General features: G+C 41.7%; 1 protein-coding gene across 3 annotated transcripts in view; it reads left to right on the plus strand.

The window, feature by feature from the left end:
* Window positions 1-657: 657 nt before the first annotated feature.
* anapc1 (anaphase promoting complex subunit 1) overlaps window positions 658-24,542 on the plus strand; it is a 73,927-nt gene continuing 50,042 nt past the window's right edge. For 2 of the 3 annotated variants that reach the window (XM_041947587.1, XM_041947589.1), the window contains exons 1-16: window positions 658-797; window positions 2,133-2,372; window positions 2,703-2,867; window positions 3,293-3,335; window positions 3,470-3,567; window positions 4,803-4,885; window positions 5,137-5,210; window positions 5,326-5,471; window positions 5,553-5,701; window positions 6,366-6,494; window positions 6,787-7,005; window positions 7,851-7,946; window positions 8,253-8,343; window positions 10,022-10,087; window positions 10,191-10,328; window positions 10,709-10,852. In XM_041947587.1, the coding sequence (XP_041803521.1) occupies window positions 2,157-2,372; window positions 2,703-2,867; window positions 3,293-3,335; window positions 3,470-3,567; window positions 4,803-4,885; window positions 5,137-5,210; window positions 5,326-5,471; window positions 5,553-5,701; window positions 6,366-6,494; window positions 6,787-7,005; window positions 7,851-7,946; window positions 8,253-8,343; window positions 10,022-10,087; window positions 10,191-10,328; window positions 10,709-10,852 (1,857 nt within the window). In that variant the 5' untranslated portion in view covers window positions 658-797; window positions 2,133-2,156. Of the gene's footprint in view, window positions 798-872; window positions 889-2,132; window positions 2,373-2,702; window positions 2,868-3,292; window positions 3,336-3,469; window positions 3,568-4,802; window positions 4,886-5,136; window positions 5,211-5,325; window positions 5,472-5,552; window positions 5,702-6,365; window positions 6,495-6,786; window positions 7,006-7,850; window positions 7,947-8,252; window positions 8,344-10,021; window positions 10,088-10,190; window positions 10,329-10,708; window positions 10,853-24,542 lie in introns of those variants that run through there. The other variant, XM_041947588.1, reaches the window with a different exon arrangement.

Genomic DNA, 24,542 nt, shown 5'->3' on the forward strand with positions numbered 1-24,542 from the left:
TTCCTATTCAAGTTATTAAATTTCTTGTGTTGACAAAATAATATTTGTGTTCATATATTTATCAATACACATAATTTATTTAGTTATTTTTTATGTACGTTGGCCTCAATGTAACGTTTGCCAGAAAATGATGTTGTTGCCAGAAGTCTAAAGAATTTTAAAATGCAGGATGCACATGTTGGGAAAGAAAGAAAGACAGTTAATCCTGTTTATTAATATTGGATTGACCAAGAAATACATAAATTCATTTACCAGTTAAGGTTGTGGAATGAGGTTTTTCTTTGAATCCACAGTAAGACAGCAGAGAGTACCTGTTATGCCACCATACCAACTTCTGATTATGACATATAATATATTTAATACATTTTATATATATCAATGTATATATATTCTTCTGCCCATCACCAGAAGCAGATGTTTATTTTGAGAAATTGTCCCAACGACCACAGTTCTCCTTATCTATCTCTTATGGTCCAAACCTTTTCTCAAGGGGGTGGGGGGTAAACATGGAGTGACTTTAGAGCTTCATGATGAAGCTGCTCTGACGAAGGGTACCCTATCAGCTCCCTTCTCTCGTCTTCGCCACCGCTGATTGGCTGACTCGTGAGGAAGAGGATGTCGGGACGGCAAAGATGTCCGCGCTCGTTTGAAAACCTGCAGTAGCCAAATCAACAGTTTGGCACCTGATCCGAGTTGTTTTAATGTTGGCACCGTCGACGACGTTGTGCTCAAGCAAGGATCACATAAAGGAAAGGAAAGGACTCCGCGACAAGAGCCAGACTATTCCTTATTATCAGGTTAGCGGCCCAATGTTTCCACGCAAACTCGAAGCTAGCTGGAGCTAATATTAGCTAGCGTGCTAATCGAACCAGTGAAAGCAACGGTAAAGTACGGGAATTTAGTGTTAGCGTGCTGATGTTGAGAACAACTTAATAGCTAGCCTCTTAGTCACATTTAGCTTATTGTCAAGCTGTTTATTCTTGTAACGTACAACATCATATTGGCTCTCAAGTACTGAGTTTTGTTTTGGGACAATTTTTGAGTTGAAAACTCCTTGCTAGCTGCTAGCATGTAGCATCTGTCTGTCAACAGTATGTCACAGGAGAAATAACATTGAAGATGATCGTGTGGTCAAGTGTATTTCTTATTGCATCGTACCTTATAACAACATCATTAAAAGCTGTGATGGATAACGTTACAGGTAGCTGACATAAAGCCCGGTTTTAGACTGTTTCATCCTAGCTAACTTAGCTAGTGATGTGGAAAACAGAAATAAAGCCAAACCAACGTAATTCGGATGCCACTAACGACTGTTACATATCGAATCTGTTCATCATAATCAAGTGTGAGTGATGGAAATGTTTAAATTAAAGTAAAATTCATTATGTGTTTAGAAGGAGGCCACTTTAACCAGCTCACGTACAACTAATATACCCTTTCACACAGCTACTGTCTTAACAGTTTGGCTTCTTTTCCTTAATTGATGGCTACCTTTGTGAAATTGCACTCCCTGACATTTAAGTTGGGCTTCTTTTAAATGTCATTTTTAACCTCTTGTCTGTCTTTATGTTGGCACAAGACGCCTTGCTAATTCCCATGACAACCCTGCTGTCACTCAGCCTCTACCATCCACTCAGGTTTTTGATTATGGGTGGAAAATTTGTCCACTCCAGATTGAAATTTTGCATCACTGGTATGACAGTAAATCACCACAGTATTGCCACAGCATTCTGCAGCCTGTTTTCAATGTACGTTTAATATTACTTTGGTGAAAAATATGGTTTTACCCAGGCTGCAGTACAGTCTAGTTTTTAATCCCTTTTTTCAATCTTGTACTGGAGTGCCACACTTCATTTCCATGTAGTAAAGTTACTTCATTTGTGAAATTTGATGTTTTTACAACAATTATAGGTATAGGTATGTCTCTAGATTTCTTTTATGGCATAGTATACCCTCCCCTCTTTTGTCTCAGCAACCCTGTTGCATTCTAAATAATTTTATCTACATGCACAACAGTGGAAGTGTATCTTATGTGTAACCTGGTCAGATTGTGCTGTGACCAGTAAATGTAAAAAGTTTCTTGCTCATTTGTAAACATTTTTTCTGTCTTCCTCACCTGCTTTCCTTTCTAGAAATAATGCTGATATCTGGAACTCATGTCGGAAGTCGTGTATGAAGAGACAGCCACGATGATCGCCGCAGGGGAATTGCAGTCGTTTGTCCCGTTTGGCCGCGAGCACTGCAGGAACCATCCAAATGCCTTCAACCTGCAGCTCAGAGAGCTCCAGCCCGCCTCCGAGCTCTGGTCGTCAGACGGTGCCGCCGGCCTGGTAGGGTCCCTGCAGGAAGTCAGTCTGCAGGAGAGAGAGAGGGTGAGATTGCATGGCATTACATGGCTTTCACAGAATGGTACTCACATTCCACCTATATGAGCACGTCTGTTTAAGAAGCACAAAACAGCAGTAGTGCACAAGGAGAAAAATGGGAAGTACAGCAGTACAGGTTTTTTCTCCATTTGGTGTGTTATTTCTTTTAACTATGGTTCTTGCATGATGCTGAAAAGCTTTATGTCTTGTAAAGTAATGCTAATAATAATGCTAATAATAATTACTTTGTTACTCATGAAAGTAACACTTATAGTAACTTGCATTTTTGATTAATTCCTTGTCATGTTGACTTAATGATTATGTTTTGAATGTCAGGAATGCTGGCAGCTTAGGAAAGGCTGCATGGGAGTCAGGGAGGAGGATGTGGAGTTTGAAGAGGAGCTCTACACAGCAGGAACTGTGGTCGTCTGGAGCCAGGGCAGTCGGACACAAGCCTCCAACGTGTACAAGGCCTTCACCGTTGACAGCCCAGTTCAGCAGGTCAGTTACTGAATGCTGAAGCTATTGTGATGCCATACTTCTTCCTATTGGTAGATCTGAAACCATGTTGATTTCTGTTGGTGAAAATTATTCTGTTGGTGAAAATTAATCATTATTTCTGAGACTCACTGGAAAATTAAATGGTAAAAACAAAGTGTCAGTTACATTTCATAATTTTTTTTTTTTTCAATTAAAAAAACAAAACAAAACTGAGAGGTTTGTGAATAAGATTATAATGATTGTTTTTTGTGTCAAGATGTGTGTGTGTGTGTGTGTGTGTGTGTGTGTGTGTGTGTGTGTGTGTGTGTGTAGTATATTTATAAAACCCTTGTCTAAGTGCAATGGAAATTCATGGTGATTTAGAATTTTTGTCTTTAAAGCAAAACTATTCTGGGAGTTGACACTGTCTTTTATTCTGTCTGCAGGCCTTATGGTGCAACTTTGCTGTTCCTCAGAACAAGAAAGACGGTACTCTTACATTAAAAACATTTTTATTGTTGGGAAGCAATTTTTATTTTATGTTATACATTTATGTGAATTGCAGTTCAAAGTTAAGTTTTCATACGAGTTCATACGAGTGATATATTTAATGGTGTTTGCAGAGGAAGAAGTGGAGCAGACAGTGTGTATTGTCCAAAGTAGCTGTGTCAACGTTCACACTGTGACCGGCAAGGATTTCATCTCACCACTACCTTTCCAGGTGAGGGGGAGAGATGTCACTGGTGGGGAATCTGCTTTACCACAGAATGAGTGGTGTCAGGACTGTTAAATTTCAGCCAGCTGATTCACCAACCTTTGATCTTTTTCCTCTCTTGTCACTTTGATTTCCTTTGGTGTAACTTGCCACAGAAAACTTCGAGTCCCATTGTATAACTTCATAAATTTGTAGCTGAAATATCAGTGACAGTGTTTCAAACTGTCACGCTCAATAACTTTTTATGTTCCTCTGAGTAAAAAGTCCCAAGCTGTTTCTTCTCTACATGAATGGTGGATGCGTCTTGTTTTAATGTTTGTGCGTGTGTGTGCGTTAGTCATGGTAGTGATATTCTCCAGGGCTGGACCATTGTCTGGCTAACCAACCATAATGGAAATTTTGGATCACTGACAATGGGAATGAACTCCATAATATCGTGTGTGTGTTCACATGCAGAAATGTTTTTGACAGTGCAAATGTGTTTGTTCCTGTGTGAGCAAACATGTATTTTAGGGTTATGTCTGTGTGTATGTACTGCTGTCATTAGTCTGTTGCACAGCAACAAGATGTAATTTGATTCAGGATGTGTTCTTACCACTACGTTACAGACACAGTGTTTGGGGGCTGCTTCCCTTCTGTGTTTGTTTCGCTTGCTTGAGGCCTATGAAGGTGGTGATGAAGTATTGGATATTTACTAGTGAAAGGGTTTGACATCCATTCTCCATTAAATATTTGAAATAAGTAAAGAGGCAAGCAGACAACAGGTTAGTGTTTTGAGAAAAAAATCCTGGTGATATTCACATTTGAGAGGCTGGAATCGTGGTTTTGGCCAACAATAATTATCCAACATTAAATATTAAAATAATGACTTAAAGTACCTACCTTGCACTAAATGGCAGACAGACACAGTTAACAACTAGCTGGTGAACATAGTGAAGCATTTAGTCACTAAAGAGTCTGATACACAACTGAAGAATTGTTAGAGAGGTTAATTTGTCTGTTAAAAGGTGACAATATGTCAATGTTGTGTTCAGAACTTGCAGCCTCCAGGTGGCTAAAAAAACAAAAGTTATTGCAGAATTAGATGTTGCCTTTAGGTCATCCAGAAATTTGCTGTTCAAATTTTAGGAATGGCATTAATTTCTGGACTTCATCAAGTAAACTTCAAGTCGTAAAGGTGAACATTATTATAGAAATATGCTTAAAAAAGTCTCCCCTGTCTTTGTCTGTGTCTCCTCCAGGTCTCAAATGTCTGGGCGACCAAGTTTGGACTTTTGTTAGAACGAAAAAACACAGCAACTGACGCACAAATCAGCCCCCCAGGGTACACGCTAACACTGAGCACACACATGCATGTGTATACACAAGCTCATGGAAAAGAGCAGCAGCGTGGCACATAGATCAGAACTTCCATGTGAAGTGATGCAGTCACACACATCAATATTTGAAGACCGAACAGTTGTGTCTACACCAAAGACAGCCTCCATTTCACACACTCATGCACATACACACACATGCATACAAACCATTGTTATTCGACAGCTAACTGAGGTACTGAACTCTTTTTCTCTACAGGGAACCACTGCCCACAGTGTTCAGCATGCTGCATCCTCTAGACGAGATTGCACCAGTAGTGTGTAAACCTGCAGGTACGACACACGCACAATATCACACACACTTTTTTATCTCCCTCTGTCTCTCTTGTCGCTCTCCGAATGAGTAGTTGCTATATTTTGACCTGGTTCTGTATATGTGTGTTTGTAGGTGTGTTTGAAGGCTCCCATGTGCAGTATGCATCTGACGCCACCATGAAGATAGTGTTCAGCTGCTGTCAGCCCTCTGTAGTTGTCTCCTATGACACTGTAAAGGGAATTCACTCTGTCTGGGCACTGCGCAAGGTCACACCTGAGGTGAGTGATCACAAAGACACCTATACAGACAAACACAGAGGGTCTACCTGTCCCTAACCTCCAGCCTCTTCCCACCGTCAGGAGCATTCTTCAGTCCTGCGGTGTACAGCAGATCCCGTTGGCACACCACTGGGTCTGATGACATTAACCTCTCACCTCCGTAATATCTCCCGCCTGGACTCCCCTGGTGGCAGTGGGGCGACTGGGCTTGGTCCTGGAACTGGAACAAGGTAATGAAAGCGACATTTTGTGTGTGTATAGAGCTGCATTGATTAGTTAATTAATCAATTAGTCAAGAGACAGAAAATTAGTCAGCAACTATTTTGGTCATCGATTAGTCATTTTTAAAACAAAAATGCCAGCTGTTCTCTGGGTCCAGCTTCTCTAATATGAGCATTTGCTTACTATCATATATGATAGTAAACTTATTATCTTTGGGTTTTGGACTGTAATGTGATACATCACACTGGACTGTGGAAAATTATAAGGGACCAGTGGAAAAATAGTTGTTAGTTGCAGCCTTATATGCACATCCTTTAGAGTCTTTGGCTTTCGTACTAAAGGGCCTCAATCATCTGTGCACCTGTTATTTAAAATGTCCAGAAATCTGTATTAAAAGCAAAACCTGGTCAAGACGTCAACATCTGTCAGTTCATTAAAATATTTAAATGGACACAAACAAAGTCAAAATTAAGGATGATATGTCATTCCTACCACAGATCCATTTTAGGATGGACTGACTAACTGACAAAAGTATATAAAAAAGAGAAGAATAAGCATACATATTTTATTTTTGCACCAATGTTTCCACTGGTGACATTAGCTGATTTTTGAAAGCATCTGTGGTCCTGTGCTGGTGTCTGATCCCTTCTTTGGCGTTCTGCTCCTGTGTAGCTGTGCTGTTGGCACCGGCTCTCCTCTCCACTACAGCGTTCTGCACAGCCACCAGAGCAGGATGACGTCCTCTCCAGGATTACACTCCCGTGTTCATTCCCCAAGTATATCCAACATGGCTGCCCTCAGGTGAGTAAAGGCATTTAATTTTTTTTTTTTTTTTTTTTAAAGAAACGATCCAGGAAACACATCTGATGGGCAGGACTGGTACGAGGTGATGCATGATGTTTCCAAAGTCAGTGAGCAATCATGTTAAATAATTCTGTCCATTTTTACCATAATTGAGCAGTCCTAGGCATGTGCCTCCTTGTGTGCTGAAGCATGAGATACCAACAGAACAAAGACCCATTCATCAAACACTCCACAGCGTGACTTGTGGTCAAAAACGTTTTCTTTTTCTCCCGCTCTTCATCTATCCCAGTCGTGCCCACTCTCCAGGCATGGCAGCTCCATCGTTTTCAGGTGCGGCTCGATTCAACACGTCTTTCCACAGCCTGTCCCCCAGGGGGCACCATGGCTTGTTACCCTCTCCCAACAGCACAGTCAACGAAACCATGCTGGTGCCGGAGATGGAGCCCATCGTACCCGACCTCTGCATGGAGCAGCTGTGGAGTGAGACAGTCACAGCTGGCGGTCACAGGTGATTACCAGGACTGAACTATGCTGAAAACAGATGCAGAGTCTGTACAGGCACACGATTAATTTACACCATTGACCGCTAATTATTGAGAATGAATTATTGATAGTTTTATTTAAACATGATTTCAGCTTTGTCTTCTAATTGATATCCTTTATTCTGGTTCAGTAATCCAAGGTTCAGTAATCCAAGGTTTCTTATCTTTCCAGCTCATTTAACTCCTGAACTTTAGAGGATGTAGCTTTAAGGATTTACTCGTAAATTAATAAAGAAAATGTGTTTATGTGTCAGTTTCAATTAAAGGGGCTTTATTGGCATGACTGCATACAACACAATGTTGTCACCATCTATCATTCCCGACATCTTAATCAGAACCCCGAAATTTGTTCCACTGTTTTGTTACCTCAGATGCATTTATTAGAAAAAAGAGTACATGAACGTAATTATTTCGATATACAGTACTTTTGTTTCACTTTTTCATTACATACTCCTCAAATACATGATTTGTCATTTTTTATCACAGCGTCAGAGAGAAGTGAGGCATTTCACCAGGGGGGATTTGCCACTGTATTTAAAATAACCGAAGTACAGAAAAAGTATTGTCTGTTAATGACAAAATCCAAATCAGAGCATCATACCACTGACTTCAAAGCTCTTGACCATTTTAGCTCAAAAGCTTCCGTAAGATCATTTCTAAATCACTTGGAACTGTGAGGGTTAAATGTGAGAATATCCTCAAAATGCTGGTGAAATTGTCATCTGTTTCATTTTTGTGTGTTTGCTTGTTTCCCTCTTTTTTCTTGTTAAGTAACTGCTGTTGTTTCACATGAATCTTCACCTTTTTGCAGAGAGATGAGCAGCCAGGCGTCTAAAGTGTTCCTGACCTCTGACCTCTGTGAGAACCGCTACCTCTGTTTCCTGGTGGAATCTCACCAGCAGCTCAGGTCAACAAACATACACGATGGATATTTGATACAGGCTCCGTTAGCATGCACATACTTAATATAATGGAATCCAGTCTGGAAATGTGTCAATCGATCTCTACCTGTGGGCCTACAGAACAATATGACAGCTACCAAACAGCCCTTATGGAAGCATTGATCACTCATATACATAGAACACCAGACAAAACACTCAGAAACAGTTTAAATGTAACTCTGTTTTATGCCTCTTCATCGTCACACCATCCACCTGATTGTGTTGTGACATCTTTATTTACAAGTTGAACATCTTTGTCGTTGTTTCCACAGATGTGTAAAGGTTATGGAGAGCAACGATTCGTCTCAGCTCATCTTCGCCTCTGTCACGGCCATCCCTGCCAAAGATGCAGAGCCTCTGCAGGTGGGTGGCAATATTTTTCCAATATTTCCAGTATGTTGTCGTCCTGTACACTCAGTGGCCACTTTATTAGGTACACTTGGACAATCTAAAGCAGTCTAATACTGTTCCTCCGCAAAGTTTAGTTTTATGAAGCCTTTGATGATCAGTGTTTGTTGACAGGTGTTAATTCAACGGTATGTTTTAGCATTAAGGTTCTAGTTGGTGTTGGTCTTGTACTGAACTGAGTTATATCGAGAGGTATTTGTACTATTATTCCCCTTCCTATATGTAAATAGGGAGGACAATTAAATAGAAACAGCTCTCAATATGATGTAGTCCAGTACAATGTTACCTTTAGCTATGACCTCAGTAAAAAATCATTTTAACAATTAAATATACACATTTCCAACTATGGTAGCATAAACTGATGTATGTAAATTTCCAAAAGCAGAAGTCATGGCAGAGCTGTTGTATTGAGAAGCAAAAGATTGCATGGGTGTACCTAATAAAGTGGCTGCTGAGAGTTGAACGGTAATCGTTTCATGTCTTTTTTATTAACCTGTTTGTTGCATGAAGAATTAAACAGTGATGTTCAGCTATTTCAGGGTTTGTTTGAGACTGCCACCACTGAAAGTCGTGTTAATTAATGCTAGAAATATTGGGCTTGTTTTTGAAAACAATGTGGGTTGCAGCTAGAACATTTGCAGACAGACTCATCTGCTTTTACTGTCTTTGTATTTGTTATGTCTGTATGGATTTCATCTGTGGTCTGGGCTGTAGCATCAGCACAATATTTATTTAACATCAAATTGTTGTGTGGGAAGTGTAAAGTTGTGAACATTGCGTAGGAGGCCTTACTGTATCCTCTTTAATGCATCCGGATGTTTGTGAGTTCCGTCTGATATAATTAGGTCTTTGCTGCTCCCATTATGTATAGAAACCAACGTGTGTATATTTAGTTGAGCTCAATTTCTGCCCCAGAGGACTTCATTAACTATCATCATCAGACCAGAAATACATTCTGTCAGTGTGAATGACAGCTCTTCATTCATGAGCTGCACTGCCCAACAGAGTAATTACAGTTTAAAAATTTTCTAATTCTTTTTCATTTTGGATCATGAATTTCAATTCCAGTTTACCTACTAGTGAACTGGTTTCAAATTAGGTTTGTAGTTTTAATTTATCTGGATCTGGTTTTGTGTTGTTTTGTTGAATTGACTTTCTCCCTAAAATCCCACACTCACTGTCAGCCAGGCTGCGGTATGCTTACATCACCTCAAACCAACGCAACAGTAAAGAGGCTTTGGTCAACAACAAAGATAAATGCACTTCAGCTGTTTGACAGGAAGATATCACATGGTGTGTAGGTGCACACAGCATGTACACACACACACACATACGCAATGAACTTATGTTGGGAGAGTAGGCGGGGCGGTCATTACGTACTGTGGCAGTCTCAAAACCTTGTACAAATAGGTTAGAAGAGCCTAAGCATTCGACAGCTTGCACTGCACGTATTGGCTCTTTACAGTGATGACTGTGTGTAATGTGTCCAGAAGAGACAGTGGAAAGTGGAAAAAAAGAAGCAAACCAATCAATTAAATGAGAAATAATTGAGACATTGTCAACTGTTAAAGTCATTGTTGGTTGCAGCCCTTGTGACTAAACATGCTTGTGACAATAAAACTTTGGTCCTCAGAATATAGATGCCATGCTGGTTCTGGAGGCCTGTGGCAGTCTGGTTCTCTACACAGGAATCACCAGGGTAAGACAGATCAGTCCATCTCAGCAGTGTGATACACAGCAGTCTGTCCGTACTGCCCATAACAATTACACTCTCCTCTGTCCTGTCTTGGATGTTCCTCTAGGTCAGTAAGGTGTTTGTCCCTGGCCTCCTGTCGCCCACATTCAGCTTAACCAACCACCTCCCTCACCGCAGCACACCGGTGGAGAACGTTAGCACGCCGACTAATGCTGGCGGGAGGCACCTGCAAAGACTGGATGAGGTACTGCCATATGTTGTAAACATTGTTCTTTACCTCTGTGCTTTCTCCCTTGTGTCATCTGCACTCAGTAAATATCAATTTTCCTCCTTGCTGCCGTTTAATCTTCCACTGTCTAAGAATGAGAAACAATTTTCACAGAGCAAGATAATCTGTCGCAAAAAACATGGAGGCGTGATTTGGTTTCCTGTTTTTGTAATTATTTAGTTTTGTATTCTAAAATAATCAGGAAACAATCTCTCAAAAACATTACATCTCATAACCTGTCTTACTACACCCATCTCTTTATTTACGACCTATTTTTGAGTTTACATCTTGTCATCTCATCCTGGCTACTTTATTTCTTAACGTTTTCCCTCTTTCTACTTTCCTCCCTCCCCCAGGCTGCCATGCCCTCACCAGTGTCCGAGCTGAGGGGTCCAAACATTAAATACCACGAAGCTTCATTTTTGGAAGATTGCACTTTCCAACAAGTCACACCCTACATCCATGCCTTGCGGGACCCCGTCTGCAACAGGGTCACTCTGGTAGGTTGGTGTGTGTTTTCTAGAAGGCAAACTAATTACTTTGACCTGTAGAGGTGTCTTCTTATTTTTTCTTACAGCAATAGGGGTTACAAGGAGTGGTTTGATCTGTAGTTGCTATAAATTATGCAATAACTTTGACTGAGCAAGCAAGGATTTTGAACATCATCAACATGAACCTTACGCAAAGTACATGTATCTAGATGAATGAACTCTGGGATGAGATTTGTTTCTTATGATTTTTTTACGACTGAACTTGAAGAGGAAGACGACTTTTCTGTGAATTTAAGATTCACCTCGGGTTGTCCACCAAAATAATATTCTGAATAACTTCAATGCAAAATATAGGGATGACAGTTTCAGATCTTGCTAAATTTTCTATCTCCAGCAGAAGTTTAGGTCATTGTTTGTGAGGTTTTGAAGTGATTGTAGTCATGTCTCAGCACTCATCATAGTTTGCTGATTAATCCCAGACTTGTCTTTTGAGGTTGAATCAATTCATTATTACCTTGCAAGGTAGCAGGATTCTCAAAATGATCAGAATCCATCTCATCAGGCTTCAAGTTATGCACTTGATTTTTGGACCAATCAGCATCCTAGGGCGGGTGTGGTTTGGATGTGGTCATAGCATGACTGTTTATTCGAAAACAACACTGGTGGCTCCTGAAGAGGTTAGTGTTGAGGTTGCTATCGCATTACTTCTATCAGAACTGGAGATTATTTCTTCATTAGGGGAAGAGCAGAGAACGGCACTAAAGGTTTTTCTCACTGGAAAAGGTTTTTTTTACTCTTCTTCTGACTATCTTTAGCAAGAGTTTTACTTTCCTGTTAAGTCACATGGTTTGTTGATCTGATTGGTTGAAGTTAGGTTGTGATAGGTAATTAGGCAAGAGGTTCATCCAATAAGCTGCCGAGCATGTTTTGAAATTTCTTGCCCTTTTCCAAACAGTTTCCTTTGACGACTTCCTAGATGGTCCAGTGTAACAGAGCATCTGGTGCATCGGGTTAGATTCCTTAGGAATGTTCTCCAAGCTTAAATGTTGTAGAGAAAACACAGCTTGCATCATGTAGTCTGAGAGGCTGCTGCTCTCGTTCACATGGCAGAATTGTAACCAAAGAACTAGAAAATTCCCCCTGGGAAATTTTGAAAGGGACACGGGGTGTGTTCGAGCCGACAAAATTATCTACGTTTTAAAGTTTGAATGAAGTCTCTAGGACAAAGTATGGCCGAGCAGCGGACAATTGAAAAAGGCTGAAATTTGAGGAAATTTCCCCATTCATTTCTTATGGGAAATTTATCGCAGTTGTTTGCGTCTTACGTCGGCCTTCGATGGTCATAGCTCGAAAACCGTAAGAGATATCAAAATGTGCCGAGGGTCATTTTGAGCCGACAAAATTATCTACGTTTTAAAGTTTGAATGAAGTCTCTAGGAGAAACTATGGCGAAGCAGCGGACAATTGAAAAAGGCTGCAAATTGAGAAAACGGCAGATATCAGAGGTAGTCAGTCCCTGATTAATGAATTGCTCTCAGCTGTGTTTCTGTGGCTTTCTCCTTGTCTGTCTCTGTTGATCACCTCAGCTGTCTGTGTCTGCTTCTCTCCTCTGCTTCATGTCTCTGTTAACATGAATTAATGAACTGAATCAATAAACATGAATGGAGCTAATGCTAACGGAGCTAACAGAGCTAACACTAACTGAGCTAACAGCTAAAGGTGCGAATATAGCTAACGGCGCTAGCGCTAACAGAGCTAACTGTGCTAACAGAGCTAACAGAGCTAACGGCGTTAACAAGGGGGCGGGGGGATGGGGTTTTCATTATGCATTTGTCTGTGTGTGTGTGTTTATGTATCTGTCGTTGTGTGTGACTGCGTATGTGTGTGTCTTCGTCTGTTTGTGTGTGTGTGTCTGCTTGAACTACACAAGCAGCCCATCCAGCTCCTACATGGAGATGTGTCTGGTATATGTGTGTCTGAATGTGTGTGTGTGTGTGTGTGTGTGTTTGTTTGTGTGCGTGTGTAACTTCTGCCCCACCTGCTGATAATTACCTCTCTACCTCTCCCACTTTTTACCTGTTCCTGTTCAGTTTTGACGTGCTTGTTTTTAATCACTTTTTAGCTGTTGGTTAGCCCTGCTTGTGTGTGTGTTTGTGTGACTACTGTCTCAACCTTTTTGGCAAAGCGCTTGGTGAAGCTGAGTTTAACTGTTTGTTGGATGGAGATTGTTTTCAAACAATGCCCTTGTTTTGACTGAGCTCGTTAAGATAATCATTCTCAGGCTTGTTGTCCTGCAGATGTGTGTGCGTGGGTTATTGACCGGTGTGTGTGTAAATGACAGTTGCACCTGTTAAACTCTTCCCTTGAAAAGCGGCTTTTTCGCTGTCGGTTTCTTCCGAACAACTTGCGATTGTGTCAAAACCGTAGCTGCTATCAAAAAACCGATTACACTGTGAGATGCGAACAAGTCTGGGCCAGATGTACGTGTGTTTCATGTCCAGATATTCTTTAGAAAAATGACAAAATGGTCGACTTAAAAAGACTCTGCGACTCAGAGAACAGGAGTTTGTATTGTATGCAGTGAGATTTGGGTTCGGCGAACCTCCCGAACTAAATCCTCTGGTGAGAGAACCGTACCTCGTATCAGAGTGTACTATAGATCATCGGACTCCCGAGAACTTCCTGAGTCCGGCCATCTCCTCGTTTTATTCCTGACACAACAACTTTTCGTTTTATGGCGATCTAAAGACAGGAGGCATTTCTGCTTTGCTCACAAAACAGCTCTGAATTTTAACATGGGACTTAATGGGAGAACAGGAGGGCGCTGGCTGCACAAAACGTCTCACTATTTAAATTCAGTAAGTCTCTCGGCTTTTTCGAGGACATCACACGAAAGAGGACAAGTTTGTCTACAAACTGATCCCAAAATTATGCGTGTAGAGTGTAATTTGTGGCCGTAGCGACGAGAAAACGAGAAGATTTTCAGATCGTTTTTAGACTCTGTGCCACTCTAGCACGCACTCTAGCACGAACATTCCGCGCAATACACACCCATTATAATCTCAAAATTTCCCGCCAAACGATCACTGTCATTGAACAGGGACTGATCAAAAACTATAGGACCAATCAAAATGTGGATGAACACACCAATAGACCAGACTTGGGTCTACATTTTAAAGTTGAAATGAAGTCTCTCGGTGAATGTATGCCTGAGCTACAGATGTTTGAAAAACTCCAATTTCAATCTTGTTTTTTTCGCCCGTCCCATTCATTTCTTATGGGAAATTTATCGCAGTTTTTCGCGTCGTAAGACGCGAAAAACTGCGATAAATTTGAGAAAAGTAATAGCACACCGATCCCGAACAATACGCACGTTTTGATATATAATTTGCGAGGGTTTTCTCAAAGCTGCGGGGCGAGTTTGAGGACGAAAACTTGGAGGAAGATGAAAAATAACTAGAAAATTCCCTCTGGGAAATTTTGAAAGGGACACGGGGTGTGTTCGAGCCGACAAAATTATCTACGTTTTAAAGTTTGAATGAAGTCTCTAGGACAAAGTATGGCCGAGCAGCGGACAATTGAAAAAGGCTGAAATTTGAGGAAATTTCCCCATTCATTTCTTATGGGAAATTTATCGCAGTTGTTTGCGTCTTACGTCGGCCTTCGATGGTCATAGCTCGAAAACCGTAAGAGATATCAAAATGTGCAGAGGGTCATTTTGAGCCGACAAAATTATCTACGTTTTAAAGTTTGAATGAAGTCTCTAGGAGAAACTATGGCGAAGCAGCGGACAATTGAAAAAGGCTGCAAATTGAGAAAACGGCAGATATCAGAGGTAGTCAGTCCCTGATTAATGAATTGCTCTCAGCTGTGTTTCTGTGGCTTTCTCCTTGTCTGTCTCTGTTGATCACCTCAGCTGTCTGTGTCTGCTTCTCTCCTCTGCTTCATGTCTCTGTTAACATGAATTAATGAACTGAATCAATAAACATGAATGGAGCTAATGCTAACGGAGCTAACAGAGCTAACACTAACTGAGCTAACAGCTAAAGGTGCGAATATAGCTAACGGCGCTAGCGCTAACAGAGGTAACTGTGCTAACAGAGCTAACAGAGCTAACGGCGTTAACAAGGGGGCGGGGGGATGGGGTTTTCATTATGCATTTGTCTGTGTGTGTGTGTTTATGTATCTGTCGTTGTGTGTGACTGCGTATGTGTGTGTCTTCGTCTGTTTGTGTGTGTGTGTCTGCTTGAACTACACAAGCAGCCCAACCAGCTCCTACATGGAGATGTGTCTGGTATATGTGTGTCTGAATGTGTGTGTGTGTGTGTGTTTGTTTGTGTGCGTGTGTAACTTCTGCCCCACCTGCTGATAATTACCTCTCTACCTCTCCCACTTTTTACCTGTTCCTGTTCAGTTTTGACGTGCTTGTTTTTAATCACTTTTTAGCTGTTGGTTAGCCCTGCTTGTGTGTGTGTTTGTGTGACTACTGTCTCAACCTTTTTGGCAAAGCGCTTGGTGAAGCTGAGTTTAACTGTTTGTTGGATGGAGATTGTTTTCAAACAATGCCCTTGTTTTGACTGAGCTCGTTAAGATAATCATTCTCAGGCTTGTTGTCCTGCAGATGTGTGTGCGTGGGTTATTGACCGGTGTGTGTGTAAATGACAGTTGCACCTGTTAAACTCTTCCCTTGAAAAGCGGCTTTTTCGCTGTCGGTTTCTTCCGAACAACTTGCGATTGTGTCAAAACCGTAGCTGCTATCAAAAAACCGATTACACTGTGAGATGCGGACAAGTCTGGGCCAGATGTACGTGTGTTTTATGTCCAGATATTCTTTAGAAAAATGACAAAATGGTCGACTTAAAAAGACTCTGCGACTCAGAGAACAGGAGTTTGTATTGTATGCAGTGAGATTTGGGTTCGGCGAACCTCCCGAACTAAATCCTCTGGTGAGAGAACCGTACCTCGTATCAGAGTGTACTATAGATCATCGGACTCCCGAGAACTTCCTGAGTCCGACCATCTCCTCGTTTTATTCCTGACACAACAACTTTTCGTTTTATGGCGATCTAAAGACAGGAGGCATTTCTGCTTTGCTCACAAAACAGCTCTGAATTTTAACATGGGACTTAATGGGAGAACAGGAGGGCGCTGGCTGCACAAAACGTCTCACTATTTAAATTCAGTAAGTCTCTCGGCTTTTTCGAGGACATCACACGAAAGAGGACAAGTTTGTCTACAAAATGAGCCCAAAATTATGCGTGTAGAGTGTAATTTGTGGCCGTAGCGACGAGAAAAAGAGAAGATTTTCAGATCGTTTTTAGACTCTGTGCCACTCTAGCACGCACTCTAGCACGAACATTCCGCGCAATACACACCCATTATAATCTCAAAATTTCCCGCCAAACGATCACTGTCATTGAACAGTGACTGATCAAAAACTATAGGACCAATCAAAATGTGGATGAACACACCAATAGACCAGACTTGGGTCTACATTTTAAAGTTGAAATGAAGTCTCTCGGTGAATGTATGCCTGAGCTACAGATGTTTGAAAAACTCCAATTTCAATCTTGTTTTTTTCACCGGTCCCATTCATTTCTTATGGGAAATTTATCGCAGTTTTTCGCGTCTTACGACGCGAAAAACTGCGATAAATTTGAGAAAAGTAATAGCACACCGATCCCGAACAATACGCACGTTTTGATATATAATTTGCGAGGGTTTTCTCAAAGCTGCGGGGCGAGTTTGAGGACGAAAACTTGGAGGAAGATGAAAAATAACTAGAAAATTCCCCCTGGGAAATTTTGAAAGGGACACGGGGTGTGTTCGAGCCGACAAAATTATCTACGTTTTAAAGTTTGAATGAAGTCTCTAGGAGAAACTATGGCGAAGCAGCGGACAATTGAAAAAGGCTGCAATGTGAGAAAACTGCAGATATCAGAGGTAGTCAGTCCCTGATTAATGAATTGCTCTCAGCTGTGTTTCTGTGGCTTTCTCCTTGTCTGTCTCTGTTGATCACCTCAGCTGTCTGTGTCTGCTTCTCTCCTCTGCTTCATGTCTCTGTTAACATGAATTAATGAACTGAATCAATAAACATGAATGGAGCTAATGCTAACGGAGCTAACAGAGCTAACACTAATGGAGCGAACAGCTAACGGTGCGAATAGAGCTAACGGCGCTAACGCAAACAGAGCTAACTGTGCTAACAGAGCTAATAGAGCTAGCGGCGTTAACAAGGGGGCGGGGGGATGGGGTTTTCATTATGCATTTGTCTGTGTGTGTGTGTTTATGTATCTGTCGTTGTGTGTGACTGCGTATGTGTGTGTCTTCGTCTGTTTGTGTGTGTGTGTCTGCTTGAACTACACAAGCAGCCCAACCAGCTCCTACATGGAGATGTGTCTGGTATATGTGTGTCTGAATGTGTGTGTGTGTGTGTGTGTGTGTTTGTTTGTGTGCGTGTGTAACTTCTGCCCCACCTGCTGATAATTACCTCTCTACCTCTCCCACTTTTTACCTGTTCCTGTTCAGTTTTGACGTGCTTGTTTTTAATCACTTTTTAGCTGTTGGTTAGCCCTGCTTGTGTGTGTGTTTGTGTGACTACTGTCTCAACCTTTTTGGCAAAGCGCTTGGTGAAGCTGAGTTTAACTGTTTGTTGGATGGAGATTGTTTTCAAACAATGCCCTTGTTTTGACTGAGCTCGTTAAGATAATCACTCTCAGGCTTGTTGTCCTGCAGATGTGTGTGCGTGGGTTATTGACCGGTGTGTGTGTAAATGACAGTTAATGACACACCTGTTAACTGAAAAGCGGCTTTTTCGCTGTCGGTTTCTTCCGAACAACTTGCGATTGTGTCAAAACCGTAGCTGCTATCAAAAAACCGATTACACTGTGAGATGCGGACAAGTCTGGGCCAGATGTACGTGTGTTTTATGTCCAGATATTCTTTAGAAAAATGACAAAATGGTCGACTTAAAAAGACTCTGCGACTCAGAGAACAGGAGTTTGTATTGTATGCAGTGAGATTTGGGTTCGGCGAACCTCCTGAACTAAATCCTCTGGTGAGAGAACCGTACCTCGTATCAGAGTGTACTATAGATCATCGGACTCCCGAGAACTTCCTGAGTCCGAATATCATCTCGTTTTATTCCTGAGACAACAACTTTTCGTTTTATGGCGATGTAAAGACAGGAGGCATTTATGCTTTTCTCACAAAACAGCTCTGAATTTTTACATTGGAGTCAATGGGAGAGCTAGAGGGAGGTGGCTACACAAAAAGCCTCACTATTTAAATTCAGTAAGTCTCTCGGCTTTTTCGAGGACATCACATGAAAGAGGACAAGTTTGTCTACAAAAGATCCCAAAATTATGTGTCTCCTATTCACCGTTTGTATTTTACGGCAATTTTAGAAACACATTTCAGGCGATTTTTCACCGGCTGTCTCACTCTAACTTATGACATCACCCACTGTAGAGGGAGAGATTCTGAGCATTTTTGTGAGAAACTTGATGGTCTTCAGATGGTCATAGCTCGAAAACCGTAAGAGATATCAAAAAATGTGCCGGTATTAATTTTGAGCTGACAAATTTATCTACGTTTTAAACTTTGAATGAAGTCTCTAGGACAAAGTATGGCCGAGCTGCGGACAATTGAAAAAGGCTGAAATTTGAGGAAATTTCCCCATTCATTTCTTATGGGAAAGTCTTCGCAGTTGTTCGCGTCTTACGTCGGCCTTCGATGGTCATAGTTCGAAAACCGTAAGAGATATCAAAATGTGCCGAGGGTCATTTGGAGCCGACAAAATTATCTACGTTTTAAAGTTCAAATGAAGTCTCTCGGTGAATGTATGCCTGAGCTACAGACGTTTGAAAAACTCCAATTTCCATCTTTTTTTTTTCGCCCGTCCCATTCATTCTTATGGGAAATTTATCGCAGTTTTTCGCGTCTTACGACGCGAAAAACTGCGATAAATTTGAGAAAAGTAATAGCACACCGATCCTGATCAAACCGCACGTTTTGATATATAATTTGCAAGGGTTTTCTCAAAGCTGCGGGGCGAGTTCAGGGACAAAAATTTGGAGGATGATGAAAAATAATAACTAGAAAATTCCCCCTGGGAAATTTTGAAAGGGACACGGGGTGCGTTGGAGCCGACAAAATTATCTACGTTTTAAAGTTTGAATGAAGTCTCTAGGACAAAGTATGGCCGAGCAGCGGACAATTGAAAAAGGCTGAAATTTGAGGAAATTTCCCCATTCATTTCTTATGGGAAATTTATCGCAGTTGTTTGCGTCTTACGTCGGCCTTCGATGGTCATAGCTCGAAAACCGTAAGAGATATCAAAATGTGCCGAGGGTCATTTGGAGCCGACAAAATTATCTACGTTTTAAAGTTTGAATGAAGTCTCTAGGAGAAACTATGGCGAAGCAGCGGACAATTGAAAAAGGCTGCAATTTGAGAAAACAGCAGATGTCAGAGGTAGTCAGTCCCTGATTAATGAACTGGTCCCAGCTGTGTTTCTGTGGCTTTCTGCTTGTCTGTCTCTGTTGATCACCTCAGCTGACTGTGTCTGCTTCTCTCCTCTGCTTCATGTCTCTGTTAACATGAATTAATGAACTGAATCAATAAACATGAATGGAGCTAATGCTAACGGAGCTAACAGAGCTAACACTAACGGAGCTAACAGCGCGAATACAGCTAACAGCTCTAACGCTAACAGAGCTAACTGTGCTAACAGAGCTAATAGAGCTAGCGGCGTTAACAAGGGGGCGGGGGGATGGGGTTTTCATTATGCATTTGTCTGTGTGTGTGTGTTTATGTATCTGTCGTTGTGTGTGACTGCGTATGTGTGTGTCTTCGTCTGTTTGTGTGTGTGTGTCTGCTTGAACTACACAAGCAGCCCAACCTGCTCCTACATGGAGATGTGTATGGTATATGTGTGTCTCAATGTGTGTGTGTGTGTGTGTGTGTGTGTGCGTGCCTGTGTGCCTGTGTAACTTCTGCCCCACCTGCTGATAATTACCTCTGCACCTCTCCCACTGTTTACCTGTTCCTGTTCAGTTTTGACGTGCTGTTTTTAATCACTTTTTAGCTGTTGGTTAGTCCTTTTTGTGTGTGCATTTGTGTGACTACTGTCTCAACCTCTTTGGCAAAGAGCTTTCTGAAGCTGAGTTTAACTGCTTGTTGGACGGAGATTGTTTTCAAACAATGCCCTTGTTTTGACTGAGCTCGTTAAGATAATCATTCTCAGGCTGGTTGTCCTGCAGATGTGTGTGCGTGGGTTCTTGACCGGTGTGTGTGTAAATGACAGTTGCACCTGTTAAACTCTTCCCTTGAAAAGCGGCTTTTTCGCTGTCGGTTTCTTCCGAACAACTTGCGATTGTGTCAAAACCGTAGCTGCTATCAAAAAACCGATTACACTGTGAGATGCGGACAAGTCTGGGCCAGATGTACGTGTGTTTTATGTCCAGATATTCTTTAGAAAAATGACAAAATGGTCGACTTAAAAAGACTCTGCGACTCAGAGAACAGGAGTTTGTATTGTATGCAGTGAGATTTGGGTTCGGCGAACCTCCTGAACTAAATCCTCTGGTGAGAGAACCGTACCTCGTATCAGAGTGTACTATAGATCATCGGACTCCCGAGAACTTCCTGAGTCCGACCATCTCCTCGTTTTATTCCTGACACAACAACTTTTCGTTTTATGGCGATCTAAAGACAGGAGGCATTTCTGCTTTGCTCACAAAACAGCTCTGAATTTTAACATGGGACTTAATGGGAGAACAGGAGGGCGCTGGCTGCACAAAACGTCTCACTATTTAAATTCAGTAAGTCTCTCGGCTTTTTCGAGGACATCACACGAAAGAGGACAAGTTTGTCTACAAAATGAGCCCAAAATTATGCGTGTAGAGTGTAATTTGTGGCCGTAGCGACGAGAAAAAGAGAAGATTTTCAGATCGTTTTTAGACTCTGTGCCACTCTAGCACGCACTCTAGCACGAACATTCCGCGCAATACACACCCATTATAATCTCAAAATTTCCCGCCAAACGATCACTGTCATTGAACAGTGACTGATCAAAAACTATAGGACCAATCAAAATGTGGATGAACACACCAATAGACCAGACTTGGGTCTACATTTTAAAGTTGAAATGAAGTCTCTCGGTGAATGTATGCCTGAGCTACAGATGTTTGAAAAACTCCAATTTCAATCTTGTTTTTTTCGCCCGTCCCATTCATTTCTTATGGGAAATTTATCGCAGTTTTTCGCGTCTTACGACGCGAAAAACTGCGATAAATTTGAGAAAAGTAATAGCACACCGATCCCGAACAATACGCACGTTTTGATATATAATTTGCGAGGGTTTTCTCAAAGCTGCGGGGCGAGTTTAGGGACGAAAATTTGGAGGATGATGAAAAATAATAACTAGAAAATTCCCTCTGGGAAATTTTGAAAGGGACACGGGGTGTGTTCGAGCCGACAAAATTATCTACGTTTTAAAGTTTGAATGAAGTCTCTAGGACAAAGTATGGCCGAGCAGCGGACAATTGAAAAAGGCTGAAATTTGAGGAAATTTCCCCATTCATTTCTTATGGGAAATTTATCGCAGTTGTTTGCGTCTTACGTCGGCCTTCGATGGTCATAGCTCGAAAACCGTAAGAGATATCAAAATGTGCCGAGGGTCATTTTGAGCCGACAAAATTATCTACGTTTTAAAGTTTGAATGAAGTCTCTAGGAGAAACTATGGCGAAGCAGCGGACAATTGAAAAAGGCTGCAAATTGAGAAAACGGCAGATATCAGAGGTAGTCAGTCCCTGATTAATGAATTGCTCTCAGCTGTGTTTCTGTGGCTTTCTCCTTGTCTGTCTCTGTTGATCACCTCAGCTGTCTGTGTCTGCTCCTCTCCTCTGCTTCATGTCTCTGTTAACATGAATTAATGAACTGAATCAATAAACATGAATGGAGCTAATGCTAACAGAGCTAACAGAGCTAACACTAACTGAGCTAACAGCTAAAGGTGCGAATATAGCTAACGGCGCTAGCGCTAACAGAGGTAACTGTGCTAACAGAGCTAACAGAGCTAACGGCGTTAACAAGGGGGCGGGGGGATGGGGTTTTCATTATGCATTTGTCTGTGTGTGTGTGTTTATGTATCTGTCGTTGTGTGTGACTGCGTATGTGTGTGTCTTCGTCTGTTTGTGTGTGTGTGTCTGCTTGAACTACACAAGCAGCCCAACCAGCTCCTACATGGAGATGTGTCTGGTATATGTGTGTCTGAATGTGTGTGTGTGTGTGTGTTTGTTTGTGTGCGTGTGTAACTTCTGCCCCACCTGCTGATAATTACCTCTCTACCTCTCCCACTTTTTACCTGTTCCTGTTCAGTTTTGACGTGCTTGTTTTTAATCACTTTTTAGCTGTTGGTTAGCCCTGCTTGTGTGTGTGTTTGTGTGACTACTGTCTCAACCTTTTTGGCAAAGCGCTTGGTGAAGCTGAGTTTAACTGTTTGTTGGATGGAGATTGTTTTCAAACAATGCCCTTGTTTTGACTGAGCTCGTTAAGATAATCATTCTCAGGCTTGTTGTCCTGCAGATGTGTGTGCGTGGGTTATTGACCGGTGTGTGTGTAAATGACAGTTGCACCTGTTAAACTCTTCCCTTGAAAAGCGGCTTTTTCGCTGTCGGTTTCTTCCGAACAACTTGCGATTGTGTCAAAACCGTAGCTGCTATCAAAAAACCGATTACACTGTGAGATGCGGACAAGTCTGGGCCAGATGTACGTGTGTTTTATGTCCAGATATTCTTTAGAAAAATGACAAAATGGTCGACTTAAAAAGACTCTGCGACTCAGAGAACAGGAGTTTGTATTGTATGCAGTGAGATTTGGGTTCGGCGAACCTCCCGAACTAAATCCTCTGGTGAGAGAACCGTACCTCGTATCAGAGTGTACTATAGATCATCGGACTCCCGAGAACTTCCTGAGTCCGACCATCTCCTCGTTTTATTCCTGACACAACAACTTTTCGTTTTATGGCGATCTAAAGACAGGAGGCATTTCTGCTTTGCTCACAAAACAGCTCTGAATTTTAACATGGGACTTAATGGGAGAACAGGAGGGCGCTGGCTGCACAAAACGTCTCACTATTTAAATTCAGTAAGTCTCTCGGCTTTTTCGAGGACATCACACGAAAGAGGACAAGTTTGTCTACAAAATGAGCCCAAAATTATGCGTGTAGAGTGTAATTTGTGGCCGTAGCGACGAGAAAAAGAGAAGATTTTCAGATCGTTTTTAGACTCTGTGCCACTCTAGCACGCACTCTAGCACGAACATTCCGCGCAATACACACCCATTATAATCTCAAAATTTCCCGCCAAACGATCACTGTCATTGAACAGTGACTGATCAAAAACTATAGGACCAATCAAAATGTGGATGAACACACCAATAGACCAGACTTGGGTCTACATTTTAAAGTTGAAATGAAGTCTCTCGGTGAATGTATGCCTGAGCTACAGATGTTTGAAAAACTCCAATTTCAATCTTGTTTTTTTCGCCCGTCCCATTCATTTCTTATGGGAAATTTATCGCAGTTTTTCGCGTCTTACGACGCGAAAAACTGCGATAAATTTGAGAAAAGTAATAGCACACCGATCCCGAACAATACGCACGTTTTGATATATAATTTGCGAGGGTTTTCTCAAAGCTGTGGGACGAGTTTGAGGACGAAAACTTGGAGGAAGATGAAAAATAATAACTAGAAAATTCCCCCTGGGAAATTTTGAAAGGGACACGGGGTGCGTTCGAGCCGACAAAATTATCTACGTTTTAAAGTTTGAATGAAGTCTCTAGGAGAAACTATGGCGAAGCAGCGGACAATTGAAAAAGGCTGCAATGTGAGAAAACGGCAGATATCAGAGGTAGTCAGTCCCTGATTAATGAATTGCTCTCAGCTGTGTTTCTGTGGCTTTCTCCTTGTCTGTCTCTGTTGATCACCTCAGCTGTCTGTGTCTGCTTCTCTCCTCTGCTTCATGTCTCTGTTAACATGAATTAATGAACTGAATCAATAAACATGAATGGAGCTAATGCTAACGGAGCTAACAGAGCTAACACTAACGGAGCTAACAGCTAACGGTGCGAATAGAGCTAACGGCGCTAACGCTAACAGAGCTAACTGTGCTAACAGAGCTAATAGAGCTAACGGCGTTAACAAGGGGGCGGGGGGATGGGGTTTTCATTATGCATTTGTCTGTGTGTGTGTGTTTATGTATCTGTCATTGTGTGTGACTGCGTATGTGTGTGTCTTCGTCTGTTTGTGTGTGTGTGTCTGCTTGAACTACACAAGCAGCCCAATCTGCTCCTACATGGAGATGTGTATGGTATATGTGTGTCTGAATGTGTGTGTGTGTGTGTGTGTGTGCGTGCGTGTGTGCCTGTGTAACTTCTGCCCCACCTGCTGATAATTACCTCTGCACCTCTCCCACTGTTTACCTGTTCCTGTTCAGTTTTGACGTGCTGTTTTTAATCACTTTTTAGCTGTTGGTTAGCCCTTTTTGTGTGTGTGTTTGTGTGACTACTGTCTCAACCTTTTTGCGAAACTGCTTTCTGAAGCTGAGTTTAACTGTTTGTTGGACGGAGATTGTTTTCAAACAATGCCCTTGTTTTGACTGAGCTCGTTAAGATAATCACTCTCAGGCTGGTTGT

The sequence above is a fragment of the Chelmon rostratus genome, chromosome 11, assembly GCF_017976325.1.
Source record: "Chelmon rostratus isolate fCheRos1 chromosome 11, fCheRos1.pri, whole genome shotgun sequence".
Classification (NCBI taxonomy): domain Eukaryota; kingdom Metazoa; phylum Chordata; class Actinopteri; order Chaetodontiformes; family Chaetodontidae; genus Chelmon; species Chelmon rostratus.